This window comes from Uloborus diversus, chromosome 1 (genome assembly GCF_026930045.1).
Source record: "Uloborus diversus isolate 005 chromosome 1, Udiv.v.3.1, whole genome shotgun sequence".
Lineage (NCBI taxonomy): Eukaryota > Metazoa > Arthropoda > Arachnida > Araneae > Uloboridae > Uloborus > Uloborus diversus.
Window position 1 is genome coordinate 75144994 of NC_072731.1, and position 26675 is coordinate 75171668.

The following is a 26675-nucleotide window of genomic DNA, read 5'->3' on the forward strand; positions in this document are numbered from 1 at the left end:
TTGAAGAAAGTTGATGAAAAAAGTTCATGAAAATAGCCATCGTCACAATGATGATGCTTTCAGACAAATTTTCAGAAATTTCAAGGACTGCTGTGGGCAGGGATGGACTGACCAGGTCGGCTAGTCAGGGATCCCCGACTGGGCCAACCGCTGAGTGGGCCACTTCAAACAATTTTCTTATTGAACATAATATATTTAAGCTCCCCCTAACATTTTTTTAAATGTTACAATTTAAAAAAAACATGTAATTTGTTTACTCTATGTGAAAAAAATGTTTGGAAACAGGTCGATTTCTTTCCCCTCCTAAGCGGGGGCCGAAGTAAATAGCCGAAGTCCACACGTGCGAATGCTTTCCTCTCTTATCAACTTTCTCTCTAGTTTTTAGAGCCCTGGGAGCAATGACTCCCACGTTGTGGAAAGGAGAGGGGCCAGAGAAATTGGGGTTGAAAGCAGCCTGAAAAAGGGCACGGGATGAAAAGGAGCGTTAAAACTTACATTTGTTCATCTATTAACAAAAAATGAAGGGGTCTGCATCATCAGGCAAAGCGTCCCCAATCATTCTATAAATGCGGGGGCCATGTTTTGGGGCTTTTATAAATGAGCTGGGGCATTCAGAGGCGAACAACTGTTGCTCCAATTCCAAGCCTGAAGGGTGCCCGAGATTTTTCAAAAGAGGGCTGAAATATATGTAGGAGTAAACAATATGAAGGGATCCCCTAAAAAGTCATTTGTGACGGGCCCCAAAATTTCTGTGCGAGCTCCTAAAAGCTGAAATGAGCACAGCTTCTCTCCTTGCTCTTAAGCAATTTTCATCAAATAGCCAACTTGATGCATACAAAAAAGGGAAATGAACTGAAACTCCCAATTAGTGACCCCAGCTCAAGAAGTGTTGAAATGCTACACCCTTAAACCCGGGAGTAAAGAGATAATTAACGTTTTCTAAATGAAAATAAATAATCATGAAGCCATCCCCCCCCCATTCCAAAGGAGAGCTAAGAATTTAAATAAATTTATTAAATTGCATACTTTATGCATTTTTCCGGAGAGCAAGGGCTTTATACTGCCGCGGGCAGGTTAACAGCAGTATCTGCAGAAATGAGTTTTTGAGGGAGATGAAGAAACGCGTTTTGGATTCACTGCACTAATAATCGGGAAATGCTAGAATTGCAATGGTTTTTTTTTTTTTTTTCGCTTTTTTTACAGTGGAAACCAAATACAAGAGCTTGCACAATAAAGATAACGTACAATAAATGAAAAAAAAATCAAAATTTGCTGTTACTGCTCTTTAGTTGCCCACAGCAATATAGTGCAGTAGGTTAGAAATGGCAAGATGATGGTTTTGCCCTACCCATGTTACAAAATCGTCATTTTGCAAAGATTCACAAAAAACCAATAGTGAAATAATCGCATACATTAAGTCTTCCAAACTCAGAATATTGCCTCTCAAATGTATTACGAAGTATGTTGACTAGTTTTTATCCTAGTAGTATCTATAAATGTTTTTAATTTCATTTCGAAACTTTAAGCTACGGTTTTGCCCAACTTTTCCGGAACTGAAAATAAAGCAGTGTGCTTAATTTGACTAATTTTCCACCAAAACATTCACTTCATGAAACTAAATATTTATGTAAAGATTCGATGAAAATTTCAAAAATCTGCAACATTACTTTGTTTTGGTGGTTCAAAAGTCATGTTAGTCACTGTTCTTCACTCAACTAAAATCAACAAATTGTCAACTAGTTTTGAAACAAATTACTACTGCTACTTGACAGCCACCAAAATACAGTCACACGATAATTTTAGAACTTGAGAGAAAATGAGGGAATTTCGATTCCATTCTTAACAAGCTGATGTATGCATCACATGACTTCCTTTTACACCAATTTAATGTCATTTCTCCATTATTGCAATTTTAATGTGATTCAATAGTGAACTCTCTAAACATCATCACCTATGGCTAAATTGAAACCAGATTTTAAAAATTTAAAAAAAATCACCAAATTTGTTGCCAAGTTAGCGACCAAAAGACTGACGATATATCGTCAAGTGTATGCCAAATTATAACACCACTTGAGTTTGCATTGAAATTAACAATGACTCCCTCCAAAAAGGGGCAAAAGACTCCTTTAGAATCACCTGAATGCAAACAAAGGGAGAAATGCACAACTAGATCCCACTAGGAGTCTACGTACTAAATTTCAACTTTCTAAGACATACCATTCTTGAGTTATGTGACTTACATACGCACATACATATGTACATACAGACGTCATGAGAAAACTCATTGTAATTAACTTGGGAAACATCAAAATGGATATTTCGGGCGTCTATATGTTCTTAGGTATGTATGCACGTGTGGTTGGGTTGAAAAAAAAACTCAACATTCATTCGGGGGTGAGCAAAATGGAAATTAAGGTTGATTTTTGAGTGAATATTTTTTCGCGATTACTTTATTTTTTGTAAAAGGAAGTAAGTAAATGAGCTGATGACTTCCTTTTCCATCACATGACTTCCTTTTACTCCAATTTAATGTCGTTTCCCCATTATTGGCAATTTTAGTGGTTCAATAGTTTACTCTCTAAATATCACCAACAATGGCCAAATTAAAACCAGATTAAAAAAAAAAAAATCCACCAAATTTGTCGCCAAGTTGACGACAAAACTTGGCGACCAAAAGACTCGTGATATATCCCCAAATTATAACACCACTTGAGTTTACATTGAAGTTAACAATAATTTCCCCCAAAAAAGGGGCAAAAGACCCCTTTAGAAACACCCGAATGCAACCAAAAGGGGAGGTGCACAACTACACCCCACTAGGAATCTATGTACCAAATTTCAACTTTCTAGGACATACCGTTCTTGAGGTATGCGACATATTACGTACGTACGGACGTCACGAGAAAAGTCGTCGTAATTAACTCTGGGAATGTAAAAATGGATATTTCGGGTGTTTATACGTTCTTAGGCACTTATCAGTGTGTGTTCAGGTTGAAAAAAAAAAAAAAACTCAGCATTAATTCAGGGGTGAACAAAATGGAGTTCAAGGCCGAATTTTGAGTGAAAATTTTTTTGCGAATACAATACTTCCTTTTTTGGAAAAAGAAGTAAAAAGAATGAATTTTTGCTTCTTATTTGCAGAATAAATTAACTGAAGAATGTTGCTTCGTTGATATTAAGGGTTTTCTTCCGGAAAAGGGAATTCCAATAATAAAGCGAAATCCTGATGAATTATCTCGTGATGATGCAAGGCTGTTAAAGTCATCATCCAAACAGTTTGAATGTTGACTACGGTATTTTGTATACCACTATTTTACTACTCAATGCACGATTTGTTGCAAATGAACCACTTGTATAAGATATTGCTTGGCTAAATCCTGCTCGCTTTCCTGAAGTTCAATTCCTTGTGGGAAACTAACTAGTGGGGTAAAACGTGTACTTTATCGGATAGTGCAAAAGTAGGCAAAAATCGCTTACATTCAAATATTGTACAAGATCTAGAAGACTGCATGCTGATTCATGTCGAGAAATCATTTAATTACGACTATGAAAAAGCGATTGACAGTATAGCCTCCAGTTCAGCAGAACTGTCTCGGTTGCTCAATGCTTGAGTGAAAATAATTTCTTTATTTCAATGTCCAAATTTTAAGTTCAATCATTTTGAGCCATTCCACAAAAAAACTTTGTCTCGCACATGAAAGCTTATCTATTTTATCAAAAAGGAATAATTTTAAAATGTAATAAATAAATTTTTTATTCTTAATGAATCACACATATGTTTGCGATTCCTTAAGCACAAAAATTTTGTTCATTACCTTTCTAAATTATTATTTTTAATGAAATATATGAGCTGTCATGCTCTTGACAAAATATTCGAATTTCCGTGGAATGGTGTTATTGTACCATATATTCATGTAATTTAAATCTCATCAAAAACAACCCTGTTGTAAAAATTTCTCCGCCAAGAAAACCTTTAACTTTCCCGCACAAAAAAGAAGGCCTTCATCCTAAGCCCAAAAATCCTCAGCCTTAAAATGTTATGATATCTAGTTTGCCCGCCAAATATCTGCCAAACTATCATCCTCCCTTTTCTCCTATTTCATCACACTTACTTCCGTTAGAACCTCCTCCCACCTTCAAATCCTCAGAAATATGGATAAATCCTTTAAATCGTTTATCCTGTTTGGATTTTTGCTCACCAAGAAACCTTTTCACTTTGAAAATTTTCCCGCCAAACAGGACAAACAATTTAAAGGTTGCATACACCTTGACATGACTTTAAAGCATAATATTTGAAACAACAGTAATACTTCATATTTACCTGTTTATATTCCGAGATTATTGAGTTATTTCGAGAAATTTCACTTTCTGCTTGCTGTAGTTCTCTTCTACAAAGTTCTTTTAACTATGAAGAGGAAATATGGAGCATAATTTGGGAAGTAACAAAGAAATAACCACCATTTGTTCCCAGATTTTTGTATTCAGTAAAAATGCACATAATTCTTGTAGAGTAAATGTGTTTAAGAAAGGTGAAGAAGTTTTAAGAAAAGAGTGCAAAGCATAGAGAAAAGTAAAGAGAAAAAATATGCTACACTTCTGGGTTTATTGACTGCATTTGAAAAATGAGAAATGGTTTCAGGAAGAAAAATACAGAAAAAAATAATACTGCTGATAAAAATATAACAAAACTGAGAACAAATGTACAAATATATTTAACATACTTTAAAACAGGCAAGTATATCAAAAAAATTATGCATTTTAATTAAAATTATGATCAATAATTGAAAAAATAAAATTAATGAATATATTCAATCAGAGTAATTAACCATATAAAACAAGATACACAATTGAAACTATTGCACATATTTAAGTGCTAGTTGAAAATTCATTTAAAAAATGCTAAATTAATACCAGAACTATTGAGTAAAAAGCTGAATAAACACCTGATTAACTTCTGTTTCCAAACGTCTTTTCTCGTCTTCCATTTCGGCCAAAGACTTCTTAGTTAAACTTAATTCTCTACAGTAAGTCTCTAACTTCTCATAGGCCTGAAATAATTAGAAACTCCTTTTTATATCTTCAACCAACAAACAAAAATAAGGTCTTAAAAAAGTAATTTGGTGAAAAAAAATTACTTTATAAAATGAATGTAATTTCTTGGACATTCGACAAAATGATTTCTTTTTCTTTGAGTTAAATATGGCACTTACTATTTTTAATTCTCCGCCCAACTGAGTCTTGACAGTGATAAGTTCATTCGCTAAATCATCATTTTCATGTTCTAATCTAAAACTTCTTAACTGGTACATGTTGTTTTCTTTCTGAAATATAAATGGAAAAAACCACTTTAACACAACATTGATAACAAATCAAGCATAAAAGCGCTTGGGGTTATTGCAAAGTTTGTGTATTTTGCAGGCATTTTTAAGAAGACAGTTCTGCAATTTCAATAAAACCTTAGATGTACCCAGTCCTCTTTCTTGCATCTCTTAATGTGGCCTCCTCGCTTCTTTGAAGTGTAAAACAACACTCAGGGTTCATGCAAGGGCAAGGGATTGAGCAATTTCTGTAACTTTTTTTTAAATTCCAATCGATAAAAGTCTCTTTGTGCACTGTTCCCTTTGTTCACCATTGGTGGACATAAATTAAAAAAAAAAATTACTTTCCAAATTCATTTTAAGAAAACAGCCAGAATAAATGGTATAGCAGACGATAATTTTCAGCTGCTATTTTATTATTATCAATGAACACAAGAATCTTGGAATTTAGCCAAAAAGAAAGAGAGTAAAGATTGAGAATATTGTTATTATTTTGCTTTAATGAACACTTAAACACCTTTGAAACTTGGACTTATCTTTTTGCTCTTAGTTGCACCGAACAAAACGTATTTTAAACACATATAATGCTAAAGCTGCACTGAACTCATGCTTTGTCAAGATCGTCATTTGGGGACCTTTTTATTCTTTTTTTTAAGCATTAAGATACATTTTTTAGTACAATAGAGAGTACGTCATTAGCAAATTATTTGGTAAATTGGTTAAAAGAATAATTAAGCCTATGTAACAGACATTGAGAGAGATTTTGATTCAAATTGGGACAGTAACTTGCTACTAATTTTATAGTAGCAAGATACTGCCCCAAGCAAGTTATTGATTTTCGTAGTCATGGCGCCCATATGCAAAATTGTAAGTGGGGAGGGGCTCAGATATTTTCCCTATGGAAACCAATTTCAGGACAGATTAGAGTCATTACAATTTGACATTTTTAATAACTTATTTATTAATGGCTGGAGAAGAAATGTTTTTACATTTTTGCAAAAAAAAAAAAAGTACTAAAAGCAAGGAAGTTCTAATTTCTAGAGGGGGGGGGCTGGAGCCCCCACTTGTTCCCCTATATGGGTGCCCAAGTTCGTAGTCAGCATTTTACTCATTAAATAAATGTTGTGCCACATAATATACATATACTTCGTTCAAATAAAATTTTGGTCAGGGTGAGAAATCTCACCTTACTTTTTCCCCCCAAGTGTCAAGCCTGACACTTGATTACAAAAGCAAATTGTCTTTCTTGAAAGGAAAAAAAAAATATGCTGGCTTAGCATTAAAACATACCTTCCTCATTTCCCTTGTCCACTTGCATAAAGCAATTTGTTCATTACTAAATTGTTATACTGTATACAGGGTGTTGCAAAACTTATGGTACATACTATGGTAGACCTTGCCAAAACAAACAACTTTCCCTATGCAAAATGGGATCGAAAAGCAAATGGCGGGCCGCGAGAGGGTGCTTGTTTTGCAAAAATGGAGAATACAATAAAGGCCAAGAGCAACAGTATGAAGACTAAGAGCCTTTGTTTATAACAAATGCTCAAATGAGCGACTGCCAGAACTCAGGCTTCACATCAGCCATGTATTGAAGTCCGCACACGTTGGAATATTCTTGGCATATCATGAACCTCTGCAGCTGCAGTGCTAATTTGATGCCAGATTTCCCTCAACCTGATTTGTAGTTTTCATGGTCTGTGATCGACCTTTTTTTTGTCTTTCGCAGCGAAATTAACCTGTCTCCTAGCTTTGCCGGTGTAAATTTTGAAATGTTTTCGGATCATGTAGCAAACTGTTTGGAAAACACATCAGGAAAAATCTTTGCACTTTTCAAACGTTGTCATGTGCACACCTGTACATGAAGAGCATATCTGCATTATTTGAATTCAAATAGTAAGACATCTATGACAAGGAATAGTGTACGAATATTGGGTTCTGCGAAATACAGATAATTTATCCACTTCAGAAAGAGCGGCCTCTTGTGGTCCACCATTTGCATTCTGACCCCACATTGTAGTGAAAGTTGTTTGTTTTGGCATCATCCCTTTACTACGGACCATTAGTTTTGCAACTAACAAAATACATTAAGTTCCCTCATAAGCAGATGACTATAAACAGACTAATAGCGGTTCTGCAGGAAAAATTAAACTATAACTAGTTTTACTAAATAAAATTTGTTTACACAAAAAATATTTTGTAAAGATTTTTTAAAATTATTATTAGTGGTGGGTATTAAAAACAACCTTTCAATAAATGTTAGAAGAAAAATAAAAATAAAGTTTGTAGTGAAAAACATTTCTTAATACTATAATGCAAACATTGATCGTAAATATCAACAAATGAACAAGCAGTTTTTTGATCAAAATAAAAGCATCAACTGTACCTGTAATTTAGATAATGGATCTTCATAATTTTTCTGTTGTTCCTTAAAAGCTGCATAATCTTTGGCAAATTTCTTTACCTTTTTGACCTATAATGTGGAAAGTGAAAACACATTTTAATGGAATTATTAGCACAATAAAATATTTTTTTAAATACACTACTGGCCATTAAAATTGCTACACCAGGGAAAAATGCAGATAGCAAAGTAATATTTATTGGACACATTTATAATGTTGGAAATAACAAATGATTAAATTTTCAAGAAATTTGGGTGAATAGATCCTGAGAAATTAGTACCTAGAACTACTACCTCTGTCAGCAATAAGTGCTTATACGCCTGGGCATTGAGTCATACAGAGAGTGGATGGCATGTACAGGTACAGACACCCATGAAGCTTCAACACGATGCCACAATTCATCGACCGTAGTGGCTGGCGTTTGCTGACGAGCTAGTTGTTCAGCAACCATTGACCAGACGTTTTCTATTGGTGAAAGATCTGGAGAACGTGCTGGCCAGGGCATCAGTCGAACATTTTCCGCATCAAGGAAAGCCTGCACAATACCAGCCACATGCGATCGTGCATTATCCTGCTGAAACGTAGAGTTTCGTAGGGGTCGAATAAAGGGTAGTGCCACGGGTCGTAACGCATCGGAAATGTAACGCTAACTGTTCATAGTGCCGTCAATGTGAACAAGAGGTGACCGAGATGTGTATCCAATGGCACCCCACACTATCACGCCAGGGGCCATCAGTATGACAATGCCGAATGCACGCTGCCAGTGTGCGTTCACCACGATACCGCCAAACACGGATGCGACCATCATGATGTTGTAAGCAGAATCTGGATTCATCAGAAAAAATGATGTCTCGCCGTTGGTACACCCAGGTTCGTCGCTGATCACACCATTAAAGGCGCTTCTGTCTGTGATGCAGTGTCAATGGTAGTCGCAGCCATGGTCTCAGAGCTGACAGTCCATGCTGCTGTAAACGTCGCCGAACTGTTCGTGCAGACACTTGTTGTCTTGAAAATGACCCCATTTCTTGACTCAAGGCTCGTGACATGGCTGTACGATTCACTATGGCTATGCGGATAACATGCCTGTCCTCTCAGCTGCTAGTGATTACTGGCCGTTGAAAACCAGCACGGCAATCTGTATTACCATCCTGAACCCATTGATTCCATATTCTGCGAACTGTCATTGGATCTCGACCGACGCGAGCAGCTATACTGCGGTAGGATAAACCGCAATCCCGATAGGCTACAATTCGACCTCTATCAAAGACAGAAACGAGCTAGTACACATTTCTTCTTCTTACACGAGGCATCACAACAATTTTCCAACACGCAACAACGTTCAAATTGAATTTGCACGTGAGAAACTGACTGTACAATTTCCTCATTTAAACACTTTGTAGGTGTCGCTGCCGGCGCCTACGTTGTCTGAATGCGCTGAAAAGCTAATCATTTGCATATAACATCATCTTCTTCCTGTCGTTAATATTTCATGTCTGTACCATGTCACTTTCTTGGTGTAGCAATTTTAATGGCCAGTAGTGTACTTTCATTGGGGCTATCTATTATCAAGTCTGAAAATGAAATATAAACTTTGCTAAATAAAAATAAATCTTAAAATTTAATCTTATGTTTACTTTGTTTATTTCTGAGAAAACAGTAAAATTTTCTGCATTTATGACTAATTTATTGTTATCCCCCTTTTTTTTGGTTTGTTTTTACCCTTTTTCTCAATTCATAAATAAATGAGCAGTTTTATGGATTTGAAAACACAACACTTTTAAGTGTTTACTAAATCAAGCATTGCTTATTGCCTTCATTGTACTGAAGTTGATGATTTGATTCCCCCCCCCCCCAATTGTATACTATACACATACATAAACTGAGACATAAGTTGTAAAATATTAGGAGCCAGGAAAACACTTTAGGTGCAAGAAAAAAATATTTTTTCAGAACTTTTAGGCAAATTCAGTGCTTGCATTTGCATTGTTTCAAAAAGGTTTTGTTTTGAAAAAAAAAATTACCAAGCTTGGGTTTATCAATAGATCTATTTCAAACAAATCTAAAGAAGTTCTTCTACCCTTATATAGAAGTTTGGTAAGACCCCATTTGGAGTATGCTGTTCAGTTTTGGTCTCCTTATCTTAAGAAAGACATTAATGTATTGGAAAGGGTTCAAAGGCGAGCTACAAGGCTAATAAATGGACTTTCTTCTCACTTAGACTATGATTCCAGGCTTAGAAGGCTAAAAATGTACAGTCTTGAGCAAAGAAGAGACCGAGGAGACATGATTCAGTTGTTTAAATTTATTAAAATGAAAGATGTTATGGGGCTGAAGTTCAGCACTGAAAACAGGACAAGGGGTCATTGTTTTAAGCTATTTAAATCTAAGGCTAACATGGATGTTAGGAAAAATTATTATTTTAGCAGGGTAGTGGAACCTTGGAACAGTTTACCGGAAGAGGTGATAATGAGCAAGGGAGTAGATAGTTTTAAGAGGGCCATTGATCTTCACTGGGGATTGTAAATTGACTAGGACCAGTCTAGCTGGGCCCAGAGCCTGTTGCTGGTCGTATGCTTTTGTATTTGTATTTGTATTTATTTATTTATTTTCTTTTTACTCTTCAAATAGTTTAACATGTTTTTTAAATTACGCATCTAAATTTTATTTCGAAGAAACGCATGTCTTGAGACTCTTCATGTTTTGTTAAGACAGTTGTTATCATTTGTTGGAATGGTTTGTGGATCATCAGTTTTGATGGATGTCATGCTGTATGTAGCATTTTCTGGCGTAAAGTGACCAACTACACAAAAAGTACTTATTCAAAAAGAAAATCTCGATTGGGATAAAATCGTGAAACGCATCATAGTATGAAAGGAAGTATTCGGTTAAAAAAATTTTTCACCATAGCAAAACTGGCTCCAAGGTCAAAATATTTTAATTACTGACAAGAAAATTGTATAGTGGAAACAAATGTAACAGATAGTTTAAAGCAAAATGCTGATTTAATAACATTCAGAATCTTCTTTGTTTGATACTTTAGTGTTATAAGAAGGTCAAGTGGTTAATATTTCGTTAACATGAAGCTTTTCAAATATATTTGAAAAAGTATTGAACCTTAAAAAAACACAGTTGACAAAAAATAATTCTTTTAAAGCCGAGCGAGGCTCGGTCGTCCAGATACTGTATTTTAAAGTTGACACATCATACATATTTTCAAAAAAATATATCATGGCAATAACAAAGCTATCAATGTAATAAACGAATTTTATAATATACCTTAACATTTATGGCAGTTGAGAGTAAGTCCCTGGCACTTTTTTCAGTTCTATATTTTTTTGGAAGAGTAACGCGAAAATATTTCAGAGTGCCTTCAAAATCTAATGCAAGTAAATCTTTCTTGGACAGCTAGAGGTTGTAAAAAAATAAATATTTTTTTAAACAATAATAAAGATAGTGATAATAGTAAAATAACAACATAATAAATTCATTAAAAATTACCACACATAAAACTAAAATTCCTTTTTACACACTGAAGAAAAAATACAGATACACTCTACCAAAAAAAGGAGACATATGTAAAAAATAAAATAAAAATTTCAAAGCCTGAAAAAGTTATGAAGATCTCTCGTCATTTCATTCAAGCCAAAAACTTTCTTACAAGAACATTAGTTCACAAAACCACCTGTCGTCACAGGTAATCACCTGTAACACAAAATTTTAAAAGACAATATTCTGATAAAAAATTTCAACATTCTACCCTTTTTGAATTATTAGAGATACATACAACATATATGCACCTCAAAACTAGGTGCCTGAGGAAAAGCAGTAGCAACTAAAAAGGCACTAATGGAGGTACATTAAAATTGTTGTAAAAGTCAAAACTATCAATTTCAGTATTTTTATGGTTTACAGTTGTTGAGCTAAGCCAAGTTACGGACACACAGTTATCGCAATCAAATTTGACGAAATGGGCTCAAGGATTGTCTAACTGCTGGATATTTCAGCTGCCCATTTGTACATACATGCAGATGTAATGACAAAATTGGACAAGTCAAAGTTGATTCAAGGATGACATATAAATTAATGACAAAGTCTGGGTGGGAAATTTTTCATTAATACAATACAGTGAAACCTCTCTGAGAGTCCACCCCTCTGTTCCGCAAAAATTCGGCCGTTGAGAAGAGGGTCCCTTTAAAAGGTTTTTGTTACAGTTACATTATAATTCTATAATACACAATATAAGCAAGTCTAATACATAGGATGAAGTTTCAGATTATTCTAAAAGGGAAACAGTATATTATTTAAGTATCTTATACATATAAAATCTGAGTATCTATCTATCTATCTATCTATCTATCTATGTCCAAGCTTCTTCTCCCGAACGACAGTGAACTGACCATCGAACCAGGTATCGATGGATTCGTCATCTTCCCGTCTTCATGTTTGGCTATTTAACATAATCCTCCGATAATAATTAGTGGAGATATCAATTAAAAACTATTAATTATGACTCTTAGATTTCAAAATCAAATCCATATTTTTCGAAGGCTTTCCTCCATTCAAATTATTATTCAGTGCTTCAACTCAACTTTCCGGATGAACGCTTTTATTAAAATTTACAGCGTGAAGAAAATCATTGAGATGAAAGATCTGTAGCCATTTCTTTTTCTCGAATATAAAGAAATAAAATTAGGCTTTTGTTTTAAGGCTTTTCCTGTAATCAGGGTGTTTAAGTTGTTTACTTTTCGATTATTTTGCCGTAATCTGCAGCAAAATTTTGCTGTTTTTTTTTTTTTTTTTGTTCAAACCTGTTGTGACGCCTTTTGTTAAATACGCGTCACATGACATAACTTTCATTTTCGAGGAGGACCGTGCACGTCGTAAAGTAAAATGAGTGATTTACAAGTTATTTGAGTTCTTTGAGGGTTTGTACCTGGAAAACGGATTGATGTAATTCTTGTACGACCATGTGGATAGAATCCATCCAAATATTTATCTGAGTGGTATGTTGCATTAATAAACACCCGGGCAACGCCGGGTAGTAGACTATTTTATGTAAAAAGCGGATTGTTATTGTGCATAAATATTTCCGATATAGTCTATCAGATGCAATTCAGTTTAACGTGAGTAAAGATTATAGTTGATAATGCATATATTTTCCCCTTTTGTGCTGACTGAAAATGTACTCATAACTTGTATCATTGATAACGATTATTAACGTTGATGAGGTGTTTTGGCAAAAATATGTTTTACTGGTGTTTTGCAAACCTTGCTTTACGCGCATTTATTTATTCCTTAACGCGTTAGAAACTAGTGTCAGTGTACTACAAAAGCATCAACTGGACTGCTCTTACATTTTTTAGGTAGCCCGTGCAACGCCGGGCACGCAGCTAGTTCTTTATATTTTTTGAAGAAAGGATACAATGTGTGACTTAAGTTTTTAATCTTCTCCTGCAATTGTTTTCAAAATCAAATTCAAAACAGGGTTCATACTCGATTTGGATGAAAAATTTTTCAGGACTTTTTCATGACTTCATAAAAATTTTCATGACCTTGTTACATGAAGAGAATAGTACAATTTAATATCAAACTTGCAAATTTTTGGAAATGAACATTAGCAAAACTTCTGTTTGAATGCCACTACCTCATCGAAGCACTTACTTGTGGATGAAAAATATCAGTATACACCTAACAAATCTAAACTATTCTTACTTGTCTTCATTATATAAATTAAAATAAAGTGAAAATACAGTGAATGGAATATAATGATGCTAAAATGACTTTATAAACAGGCAGAATGATAATGAATGGGACAAAGGTTGAATGAGTCATTACTAAGTTTCAATAATTTCGCTTCAAAAATGCCATTTAGTGTCAAGAGTTCATATAATCATCCACATAACTTGACAATGACAGTGTTTTGGTTCTTTAAAGTAAAGCGACATTCTTCACTAAATTCCTGTTTCTAAACCAGATATTTATTTTTTTTAAAAACATTCAATAGTGAACAAATCTTCTGATTCAAATGTACTTGTTTACTTATTTGCATTTTCAAATGTATATAAATAGGTTCTGTAATTCCAGAACATAGTGCTTGATCTATGACATTGAACACAGCAGTGGGCCGTATGTTGGGCGCATACTGTTTTAGAATAATTAGAATTCCCCTATTTCCCCATTCTATTACCTGACTAAAGATCTTTGTTTTCTAAAACCTAGAATATAAACTCTGATACATTTAATAATAAAGTTTTTAAGAGTGATGGAAAAAGAACGTTGAATTGAATTACGTTTTTTGAGTAGGCGTGGCAAAATGAAGAACATACAAGTCCACTACTACACAATATAAAATAAAAGAAGCGTTGGAAATAATGATGAATTCAAAATGAGTGATATCCAATCAGTAAAATCATATTTAAAAAAAATACGAGTGGCTGCTACAGAAGTGGATGCAATGAGATTTCAAAATTTGGTTTTGTTTCTGAGATCACACAATTTTTCATCTTTAATAGCGTTTATGTGCAATACTGCTAAATCACTCAAGATTTTCAATGCTCTTTTAGCAACTGTTATTTTCTCTTTGCCTAGGACATTTTTCCATGACTTCAAATAAATTTCCATGACTTTGAATGAAAATTTAAATTTTCCATGACTTTTCCAGGTTTGAAATTTGCTTATCTTTTTTCTATGACTTTCCAAGATTTCCATGACCCATACGAACCCTGTCAAAATACTGATTATTGGAATTCAAAATGCTTTTCAACTCAAAATGACAAATAAATTGCTCTAACCAATTTATTTGTCATTGTATCTGAATTTCTGATGACTTTCTTTATTATCCCTAAAATCACTTCAGTTGAAAGTTTAATGTTGCTCATGATTACAAAATGTATTAGCAAATTGATTGTCAGAGGCTGAATTAGTGCCTGAAAGGTATAAAAATGTATTTGCTCAAAACACGTTAATAATACACACAACAAACTGATTAGTTAATTTAGATCAATCCCAAACTAATAGATATGATTGAAAAACGCTTATTTTCGCTTACTCGTTAAACAGAAAATATTTCTCTCAGTCGGCAGTGTAGTTATCAAAGCTCTCCTTTACTGTTCCGTGCTGGAAAGAATTCGACATAGCATTCTATTAATTCTCTCGCCAATTTTCTGGGTTTATATTGTTCAGAATTTCAACATACGTTATTCGAGATTCATAAAATGATCTGCGACAGTATTGTTTACAACCCAGATTACACATGCAGACTGACCAACTAATAAAATAAACATTGTGACATTTTTACTCCAAAATTATCAGAATCGTTAAAGGCTAATAAGAATTCTCCTCTTTGAACTGAAAAGTTGCAGATTAGCAACAGAAAGTGAATAGATTTCCCTTAAAAATGGAACTGAGGCATCCACTCGGTGACGGTTCAGAAGGAGTGGGTGACTGTTGCTTGGGTTCTTAATATTAAGTCTATAGGCTAAAAAATCCATGCCCTAAAATAGTGGCCGTTAAGAGGGGTGGCCGCTTAAGACAGCTGGCCGCTTGGAGAGGTTTCACTGTATTTCCTTTACTAGTTCCTACACCTATTTGTATATAAGTTTTACACAAATGGATAGTACAAATTAAGGAGAAAAATATTAAGGAGATAAATAATGTAACTTATATAACATTTTCATAAAATAGAAAATAAAGTGAAAAGATGACTTTGTAAGCTTCTTAAAATTTGAGTGAAATTATAATGAAAAATAAGTTTGAAGTGAAGCAGTGAGCCTCACACATTTCAGTGTCTTGATTCTATTTCTGTTACAAGTTTGTACTCAATTTCAGAAATAAAATGAAGAGGTTTTGGGGGAGTTTAGAAGGAGTAAAATGAGATTTTGAAGGAGTACTAAAGGACTATCATTAAATGATATCGCACTTTTATCAACATATTTGATCCCCTTCCTTGCTTTGTCAAAAAGTGTCACTCTTCACCTTGGTCCTCCCCTTGTTACATGTCATACTTTTTATAAACATATTGTTGCAATAACTGTGATGTCACTTTTTGTCACCCTCTCTCTTCCCCTTCCCTCCTTTCCCCTTCTTCCCCCACATTTTCATGAACCCGTTTCCCCCTCAAGGCGTGGAATTGCTTGTAGATGACCCTTTTTACAATATCATAGCAGCAATTTACTAAACATTTGTTTTTTAACACAATACTTAAAATAGTACATCTACTTATGCATTTTTAAATATTTAAATAACAATTAGACAGCCTGTCTTTTGCTGCTGTGAGTGTGATAACACAATACAGTAGAAGACCGTTATAACATCGACCTATATAACGCAATTCTCTATAAACCGCACTACTTGTCAGAAGTAAACAATAAGTTTTGAAGTTAAAAAAAATCCCTCTGTTTTGCTTTGCAAACATAAAAATTGTTAGGCAAATTAAATTTTGAAAGTTTTTCATCTTTGAATCTTATTTCATAGCTCTTAAAATGAAAATTAGTACTCATAGTAAACAAAAAATACCAGATGGCTCTTAAAAATGCAGCTGTTATGCAAACTATGAAGCTAGCAGAAGTGAAGGATTTTGATTGTGAAACATATTTATTTGTGAAAAACTAATTGTAATATTGGTGCTTTAATACTCATTGCAGATAAAACTCATTCTGAAGTGCTAATATATATATTCTGAATATTAGTTTCAAAATCTGTGAAATGATCTATATAACGCAAAAACCTGTATAACGCAAAAGCTCTGGTCCCAAGGTGTGCGTTATAACGGTCTTCTACTGTAATCATAAAACTTGAAAAAGTAGCCAAGCACCATTTAAGCATTTTACTTCACTTATGAAATGTCTTTGTCATCTAATATTTTCACCTTCAACTTTGATGACTTCAATGATCAATTTGTAAATCACATCTTTATGAAAAAAAATAAATATACCAAATTACTACATTAAAATCTCCCTTGTAACAAAGTTAAGTTGTCGAAATATTTTAAGTTACTGTCATAGAGGAAGATAACATTGTCTTAAACTAAAAATGAAGAAGTTTTGAAGGAATTAAATCCAAGATGAAGGAGTTTGAAAAGTTTTTCAAAAAAATTTCCTAAGGAGTTTTGAAAGAGCATACAAACTCTGTGTTAGAAGCAAAAATTCTTCACACTACTGCTGTGTGTTAGAATTCCTAAAAATAGAAAGTGGTAGAATATTTTCCCAAATTTTATTAATGTACAGGTAATGACAAGTTAAATTTAAAATTATATTTCAAAAAAAGAAAAGAAAAGAAAAAAAAAAGAATATACCAAATGCTTAAAAATAATCAATACCACCAAAATGAATCTTTATTAGTTTCTGATTGAAAATGAGATCAATCTTTCACTGCGAGAAAACAGAAAAAAAAAAAAAAGAGAGAAAGAACAGTGGAAAGTACCAGAAAAATAATGCAATTGATAACAATGATAATATATTTAACGGGATGAGAGATTTGAAGAGGTTTTTTGGCAAGAAAGTTGGATCCAATGTAACAAGTTAAAGTAATATTACTGTCACACCTGTCAGAAGTTGATCGATAACCTTCTACAGGTAGAATTTCTAAGCATCAAATGTATAGTTATGAATGATTTACCGCATTTAATTATGGCACTCTAAATCAAATAGTTTCTGAACTGGAATACGCAGCACAGGTTTCTATGATAATTATGCAATTTCGGAGTGATCATTAGAATAGGCAAGTAATAAAATTAGTTCTTGATAGGAAAGTAGTCCCAACTTACTAGTTCTGGATTACATTTAGAAAAATATTTTATTTGTGGATTTTTATAATCACATGTGCCATGTATTTACATGATCCTTGTGTTGTTATCAATTCATAGATAACAGAAGTTTTCCAAATTTTATCAGATCTTCTACAAACACTGGGTGACTAATAGTGGTTGAGACAGCACTTTTTAGTTTTAAAGGAAAACTAAATTGAAGTTTCTGCAAAAACAGAGGAAAGTTGGTGTTGAAACTGCATTCTGGAATTGCTTTTCTGGACACACAATCGATCAAGACTCAGGACTCAATTATTTCTCATAAGCACTATGCACTGGAAAATTTTGGATTTCCCCCCAGTATTGAAGTAAGTTAGCTTAAAAATGGATCAAGGGATTTCTTAATTAGTTACAGGTAAAACAGTTCACTTGACTAAAACTGCACTTACGGGCTTTTCAAAAACTTAAAAGTCTTATTTATAACAGATAAATGCTAGACATTCTTACCATCAGAAGTGCTAAAGCTACTTGAAACAACGTCTCTATGCCCTGTGAAATAGTAATTTTGAATATAAGTAAAATATAGTAGATCTTCAATATGCAGTAATTTTAAATACATATCATAAAAACAATACTATTAATTACAATAATACTAATTATTAACAATATTATTCAATACCTAAAAACAGGGTGGCCAGACAGTCCCATTACACAAACTAAATGCATCACGTAACAGAAAAAGACGGTAAAATATTTTAAATTTGAACCTCTCATCCAAATCATTGATATGGCATCAGTGTCTTTGACAATAATTGTAAAGGGAAATCCTAATATTTATCACAAAACAAAAAACAATCTTGCATGTGTCATGCTTTGGGTAAGGATGACTGGACATATCTTTAACCCGTTCGGGACGGCAGTTCGCAGAAGATAGTGCTCCCTCAGGATGGCAGCTGTTACGCGCGGACTGTGCGCACAGGCCGGGGCAATTTCTCCCGCTAAGCCTAATACACAATTTTGGAAAGTATGCATACATAATAATGGATAAAATGTATACTTTAAGCAGAAATTAAACCATTTTTTAATATATGATAAAATATATCAAAATTTCAATCATAACAAAAAAATGGATGAAAATAATTGATATTTAACAATAAAAATGTAAAATATAGTGTTTTTTACAATAACTAAAAGTACCAAAATTAAACAATATATTTTCTACAAAACAGGGAAAATATTTTCCCTTAATATTATGAAATACTTGAAGAATATTGTAACAATTAATATTTTAAAGCCGCATGAAAAATTTCAAAGCACAGATAAATGCGCATTGAGCATTTTACACTCATAAGTAGTGTTACGTCTTTTATTCTGCTTTTAGCAAATTACACATCTCGGTCTAAGTTCTTTGCCTTCTTTTTCAGCGTATCATTTTTGAAAGTAAATACTGTATGAAGAACTCCAACAAAAATAACTTATAGTTGTTTCAATGTGACCCAAAAGATCCATAGATGGATCAGTCATAAATTAAGATATTTCCTCCTCGGAAAGATAAAACGTGTTCACCATGGCTACCAAATGAACATAAAAGTAAAACCCCTTGATAGAATATCTCCCATCCAATCCCATTATAAATGGAACTGAAACTAGAAAGAGCCACTTCAAAATGAGTATACGTTTCCCTTTTCACTTGCGAGCACATGTTTATATTTTCTTCCATGAAATCCAATAAATCACAAACACTTGACAGATTCCATTCTGACATCAGACAGAGAAATCCTAATGCAGGAGAGCAATCATTTGAACAGAACATGGATAAGTAACGCCATCTAATAGTAAACATTTCGTTCCAAATCCAAAACGCAGAAAAGCGTCGTAAGGCCGGTTACGTACTACAGGGCTCCCAACACATTTTAGCTCCAGAAAAGGGTAAAAGAGGACCATTTTCAACCAAAAAGTGGACCAAAGAGGACCAGTTAGAATTAAAAAGAGGACCTTGGGAGGACCACTCATAGTTAAACAAAGGGAAGCACCTAAAGGCAAATTAGTTGCCAGCTGCTAAATTCGTGAAGATAATTCGTTAATTAACTATAATAATGAGAGATACAATTCTTTTATAACTGTGAAACTGATCTTCTTATCCATTGAATAATATTATTTATACAAATATTTGGATTGGGGGAGGGGTGGGGCACTTAGTTCAGCACTTAAGGCAACCTCTTTAGAACTAAATAGGCATAATGATACATTTTGACTTGAACCAGGGATGCTGGTAGTTTCACTGAAGGATAGATGAAGCTGTGCTTCATCTTTATTTAGCTTAAAATTACTTTTATGTTTTTCTGTCTTGTAATGCTTCTTAATAGCGTTATCATACACCAAACAAAAAAACGTTATTCTCTTGTTGTTTTCCCCAGTCTCTAATTTTGTTCCCATCTAACTATTTGAAGAGAAATTTGCAGTTCCTCATGACTCACACTGAAACCTAAAAAATATTATTTTGATTTTAAACAAAGCTACAACTGAGTTTATAATAAAATTATTTTATATTTGAATTTTAAATTTAATCTCTTATCACAGGGTTCATACCATTTAGGAAGAAAAAAATTTAAGCACTTTTCAAGAGTAAAAAAACATTTTTCAAGGTACTACCCTAAATTCGTACTATAAATATTACATGCAGATTTCATTTAATGCTAACATATAAATAACAGAAAGTAATATAAAAAGTATAGGAAAACAAACTACTTTTTCTACAAGAGACACTTTGATAAAAGATTTACTGTATTGAAAATTTTCTTAAAAATGTCTGAAATGCTTAATCACAAAGAGAAGCAGATCACATGAGGTTTGACAATGAAATGATGTACGTAAATTCAACTTTATAAAATTTTATAATTCAACTTTGTTTTAAATGCAAACACTAAGTTAAAGTGTTATGCACTTAATTGTTTACATTTAATATCCCCCCCCCTCGTAAAATCAGCAATAACCGAGAAAAAGCTAATGATAATTAATATTAAGTTTACAAAACTAGAAATTTGAACTTTAAAAAAAATATTAATTTTATAGTTATTTAAATAAAAAATTAAAACGAGTTAATCTAATGTAACATGTCAAAGTAACTTTAAATTGCCAAAAATATAAAAATATTTATTAGATGCAAAACGGTTGAAAGCTCAAATAAGCAAATTTTCACAAACCAAGTTCAATTTTGGCATATTTCCCATAAAATAAACTTATTTATTTTCTACTAAATTAAACATAAAACATGCTAATCTGAGGTAGCATTTGGGAAAATAACATTCGATTGGGCAAAATATTTTAATATTTTCATGATGCAAAAAGATTGAAATTTCGAACACTAAAACTTATTTTCCGCGAAGTCCGAGTAAGTTCAATGTTGCCATGGTTTCCAAAATAATTACTTCATTAATTATTGAAGTTAAACGAAAAATAAGCTAATCTAAAATAGTATATGTCAAAATAACTTACAACTGTCAAAAACATCAAAAGATTTACAAGATGCAAAAGGATTGAAATTTCAAACGCGAGAAGCAGTTTTCCGCGAAGTCCGATTAAGTTCAATGATGTCATGGTTTCCAAACTAATTCCTTCGTTTATTATTGAAATTAAACGAAAAATAAGCTAATCTAAGGTAGCACAAAATAACTTCCGATTGTAAAAAACATCAAAATATACAAGATGCAAAAGGATTGAAACCTCAAACACGAAAGCAATTTTTCGCGATACTGTATATCGAACATATGTTCAGAAAATCGCACTCATGAAATATTTTTAAAAGAATTACAAGCAATCAAAAATATGCTTTAGATTGCTTGTAATGATTTTTGAAAGAATTCAAGCAATCACATTTTCATACTTTTTTAAGGCTTTCAAGCACTTGGAAAATAAACTTTTTTTCTTATCAGGAACTTTTCAAGGTTTTTCAAGGGCGTAAAATTTACGAACATATGCGCCTGTAAAAAAAATGGCGCATGCGCGACGAAATTACTACCGAATTCATTTGCAAAAGGGGTGGTTCGTAGCAGAGTTATACAGTCAACGCGCGACAACTCTAAGTCCCAAGGGACCGGCTAAAACGTTCTGAGTTATGGGAAGTTTCCACAACAGTCTCAAGAGCTTGGGATCCAATGAAAACTTTGAGATAAAGGAATAATCGAGTTATCGAGATCAGAAAGTTCATTTGTTATTGGAAAGGCGAGGCTGAAATTCTGAGAAATATCGGTAGCACCCTGCTCCGCGATTCGATGTCATAACTCCTCCCCCAAACCTCTTTTTTATGGATTTCCATGCTGCAGCGGTTGTAGGTATCTTTTAACGTAATGGAAAATTTTTAAAATCTGATTTTGAAGTAAAAACTATATAAAAGCGGACTAATCGGACCAAAATGTTAAAAAGCGGTCTAAAGCGGACTTCACCTTAAAAAACGGACTTTGGCGGGAAAAGCGGACCATTTGGGAGCCCTGGTACTACTTACCGTAACGCACGGATGCGTTTTTTGTCTCTGAAGAACCACCTAGCCAGGGCCCGATCAAGACAAACTGGTGCCCAGGTCCTGAGTAAAAATTGGTGCCCCCCCCCCCCATGAGAAAATCAGCACAATTTCAAAGTCAATGTTTTATACTAGAAACCTAATACACTAGAAACCTGCACATTACTACAGAAAACTGGGATTTCAATACCTAACACTTGATAGTCACCATACTAATCATAGTTAAAATTGCCTTACCTTAAGGTGAAAATGAATTAAAAAACAATTTAAAACTGCAAAAATAGCAAAAAAAAAAAAAGAAACCTAATTCTGACATTAAGCTTTAAAAAGGCTTCTTTCTGGCTTTAACAGAGGCAAATGTGTCGATCACATCATCAAAATCTAATTTTGATGTCACAGAATTTTCAGTGGTCAATAAGAAAAACGCCTCTAAATTATCCTGAAAAACGTAGCTTCTCAAACGATTTTTGATTCTTTTCAAAGCTGAAAAGAAACGTTCACTTTAACAGAAAAAAAAAGGAAGGAAGTAAGTTAATTTTGGCTATTTTAAGGCCCCTAAATTTGTGGTGCCCAGGTCCCGCGGACCCGTCGGACCATGCGTTAATCAGGCTCTGCACCTAGCGCTGACGCAAAGACGCGTTGTTCGTCCCGAATGGGTTAAGAGTAATGGTAGAGAGTATATATTCAATTATAGTAAGGGAGATAGCGACCGAAATTTTACGACAATATATATAAAGGCCAGAATTTTTTTTTAATATTAGATTAGTTTACTTAAAAGAAGAAAACGCGAGTCTACCAAAAAGTTATCGTTGCAATAATTAATAAAAAATTTTGCAATGTGTTGCAAAAACTTGTGAAATTGTCTTATATATATAAGGCTGAAACTCAGTAATAGTATTGATTACGTATAAACATAACGAAAAATATATGTCTACCCCGCGTCCGAAGCGTTGCCGTGCCGTGTCTACCAGCCACGCAAGGTGCGAAAAAATCAGTCAATTTTGACTTAAATATATAAGCCTAAAATTTTTCAAAATAATTGTTTATAGTGTATAAAATACAAAAACAAAAGTCTACCAGTTGTATTATGTTGCAAAGGCATGATAGACGCCACGGAATGTCGACCTCGTACCTCTATGTACCGTTAATCGGGCCGCTAGCGCTCGCTCAAAAAAGTTTGCTTATCGTCCCGAAATTTCAATAAATAATGCTTATTTATTTTTTAATAAATAGTTTAAACCCTATTTTACCTAAAATTTTTAGTCTACCGTGACTAAGAGGTTACTTAGTCTTTGGTAGACGTTGCTTAAATTATAAAGTAGTTGGAAAAGTATGAATGATTTAAGCATATTAAAAAAATTTTAACATTTAAACAAAATTAAAAAATATTTTATAAAAATTAAAATTATGTACAAAATTATAGTGAAATTTATTTTTCATTAATAATGTCTTGATCTTTTAAATTATGCCTCTTTTATTTATTTATTTTTTATTTTTTATGGTCAAGTACTTATGAAATAAAATTTTTTGCATCGATCTTACATAACAACAAATAATTAAAAATAATCAAATAAACAGTACTTTACATATCAATTAATCTTTACTAACAATAAAGCTGAAAGTCTCTCTGTCTGAATGTCCGGAGGATGTCTGTAGGATGTCTGGATCTCTGTGGCGAGCATAGTGCCTAGACCGTTCGGACACCGATTTTCATGAAATTTGGCACAAAGTTAGTTTGTAGCATGGGGGTGTGCAATTCGATGTCATTCTTTTTCTATTCCAATTTTAAGAACAAAATTATCATAAGATGGACGAGTAAATTACGAAATTATCATAACGTGGAACCGTAACATGAGCACAAGCCAATTGGCGAGATACGAAATTATCATAACGTGGAACTGTAACATGGGTATAAGCCAATTGGCGAGAATATTCACCATACATTCTTTGTAAATATACAGGCGAACCAAAAGACCTTTTAATTTTTCTATTATGAGCAAAACCGTGCGGTTACCACTTGTAACCTATTAAACTGTAGCAAGGAACATAATTTATTTAAACTAACTATTCATCAGGTGCATCGCCGCTCACGTCTGACTCGCCCAAATAATTTTTGTTTTAGCTTTCGTTGCTGAATTTATATTCAAAATGTCTTACGCTCAACTTAGCATCATTTGTCAGTTCAATAATCATCATCACTGTGAATGTCCGTACTATTAATTAGCTGCCTCGGTAAAATCATCAATATCTGTAATAGAAAACAATTGATAAAAAAAGAAAGAATTTTATTAAAAGCTAATTCTGGTTGAAAAAAAAAAAAAATGATTACCTGCGGCAGAAGGCTGTTCTTCGGATGTTACATCTTTTATTGCTTGCGGTAATTGTTTTCAGTAAACCGTTTAAAAACTTTTCAGTTGTCCTCAATTTTCCACCCACAATCAAGAGGTGATAAGCTTGTCAGACTTTTTAAACGAGAATTTGTCCAAATTTGCGAAATGCAAGCTGTTCTGAGGAAATGTTCACGAAGTTCAGACTAACATAGGGTTAAGGATGACAGGCCCCAGACTCAAGGTTATTATAAGGCGTGTCCTTCCCCTCTCCCCTCTTCTTTCTTCGCAGTAGATGAATAAAAGCTTTACTTCCCCATTTACGAAATGTATTTGAAAAGGTGGTGATTCAAAATATTTTTGAAGAAGTTAAATAAATAAATAAATAAATAAATATATATATATATATATATATACATATTTGAATATCTATTTAAATATGATAGAAAATTGTAATCATAAAAAATAATAATAATTGAAAAATTTTCATTTATAAAGAATGAAATGATAAAATAATCACACTTTTCCAACTACCTTATATTTTAAGCAACGTCTACCAAAGACTATGCAACCTCTTAGTCACGGTAGATTAAAAATTTTAGTGTGAACAGTTAAACTATTTATTAAAAAATAAATCAGCATTATTTATTGAAATTTCGGGACGATAAGCAAACTTTTTTGAGCGAGCGCTAGCAGCCCGATTAACGGTACATAGAGGTACGAGGTCGACATTCCGTGGCGTCTATCATGCCTTTGCAACATACTACAACTGGTAGACTTTTGTTTTTGTATTTTATACATTATAAACAATTATTTTGAAAATTTTTAGGCTTATATATTTAAGTCAAAATTGACTGATTTTTTCGCACCTTGCGTGGCTGGTAGACACGGCACGGCAACGCTTCGGACGCGGTAGACATATATTTTTCGTTATGTTTATACGTAATCAATAATATTACTGAGTTTCAGCCTTATATATATAAGACAATTTCACAAGTTTTTTCAACACATTGCAAAATTTTTTATTAATTATTGCAACGATAACTTTTTGGTAGACTCGCGTTTTCTTCTTTTAAGTAAACTAAACTAAAATTTAAAAAAATTCTGGCTTTATATAAATAATGTATTAAAAACTGTCGCTATCTCCCCTACTATTAGCTTCTTCCAAAGCTGCAGAGTTTGGGCATCAATGACACAGTTATTTACCAACACAATGAAGCTCACTTCGCGATTGTTGTTTGAACATGACAGTTCCCTAACTGGCAGGTAAGACGTATGTTCAGGGCGGACAAGAGGTCATGTCAGCCGAGTCTGAAACTAGGGGCACAGCTCTTGGGAGGCCCTGGTTTGGAATCAGAGTATGGAATATATGTTTTATGGAGGGAGGGGAGGCCGGGCGACCAAACTGACAAAGGGCCCGCCTTGGCTTTCGGCGGCTCTGTATGTTTTCACATCCTCCTGCCCCTTGCCCCTAGTCACCTGATTGTTTGGACTCAATGAGAGAAGAAAATTTCATGTGTGAAACCATCCGATCAGGAAGAAGCAGAATCCGAGAGAAGATGCTCAGTGGGAAAGAATGGTTAAAGATGCACGTGACACTGTTGTAGCTAAACTGTTAGTTTGAATAGATTTCTGCAGTCGTATTTCACTGCAATATAAGTCAAGTCTAAATTTTCACAGAACAGACAAATCTGTATACTCTACTGATGGTATCAGAAGCTCACATTTACATCATCTAACTCACATAATAGTTTCAAAAAAAATAGCCAAAATACATTCCCTGCATAAAAGTTACTGCCTATTACTCTCATGGCATTTATCACAGATCTTACTCTCAGAAACATATTTCAAAAAAAGGAAGGACAAATGATAAAATGATGAAAGATAAGAACCAGATTATTTTATGTAACAGCAGATTTTTTGCAACCAACTGGCAGATCAGAAATTCGAAGAACATTTTTAATTTTTATCATCAAAAAATTGATAGAAAAAGGTCAGCTAATGAATAAAGATAGTTGCAAAAATGCATTTAAATTAATTCATTTTGTTAATTTATTTATATTTTTTCATTTTTAAGGCAATCTACTTCTGAGCTTTTGATAGTTATATAGATCTAAGTATAAGCTATTACCTAAAACTAGACTGAGAAAAAGCAAAGCAAAAAGTAAACACAACAAAATGAAAGATATGATACCATGATTTCATAATCGTCTGACCATAACATAAAAAATGGAGAGGAAAAGTGAATAAGTTAAGCCAATTCAATCATAATAAGACATCAGAAACAACCACATTTGAAAACCTAAGAATTCACAAATTTTAGAAAGAGAATAATCAAAATTAAAATATTTTTTAAGTTCTTAATATCAT

At 33.4% G+C, this 26675-nt stretch overlaps 1 protein-coding gene across 1 annotated transcript in view; it reads right to left on the reverse strand.

Annotated features, from left to right (window-relative positions):
* The window catches only part of LOC129230434 (rab GTPase-activating protein 1-like), a 176764-nt gene that overhangs the window by 18561 nt on the left and 131528 nt on the right, over nt 1-26675 (reverse strand). The window contains exons 16-21 of the mRNA XM_054864836.1: nt 17970-18011; nt 10997-11125; nt 7705-7791; nt 5211-5321; nt 4944-5048; nt 4322-4405 (exon numbers count right to left, since the gene is read on the reverse strand). Coding sequence (XP_054720811.1) covers nt 4322-4405; nt 4944-5048; nt 5211-5321; nt 7705-7791; nt 10997-11125; nt 17970-18011 — 558 coding nt within the window. The remainder of the gene's footprint in view (nt 1-4321; nt 4406-4943; nt 5049-5210; nt 5322-7704; nt 7792-10996; nt 11126-17969; nt 18012-26675) is intronic.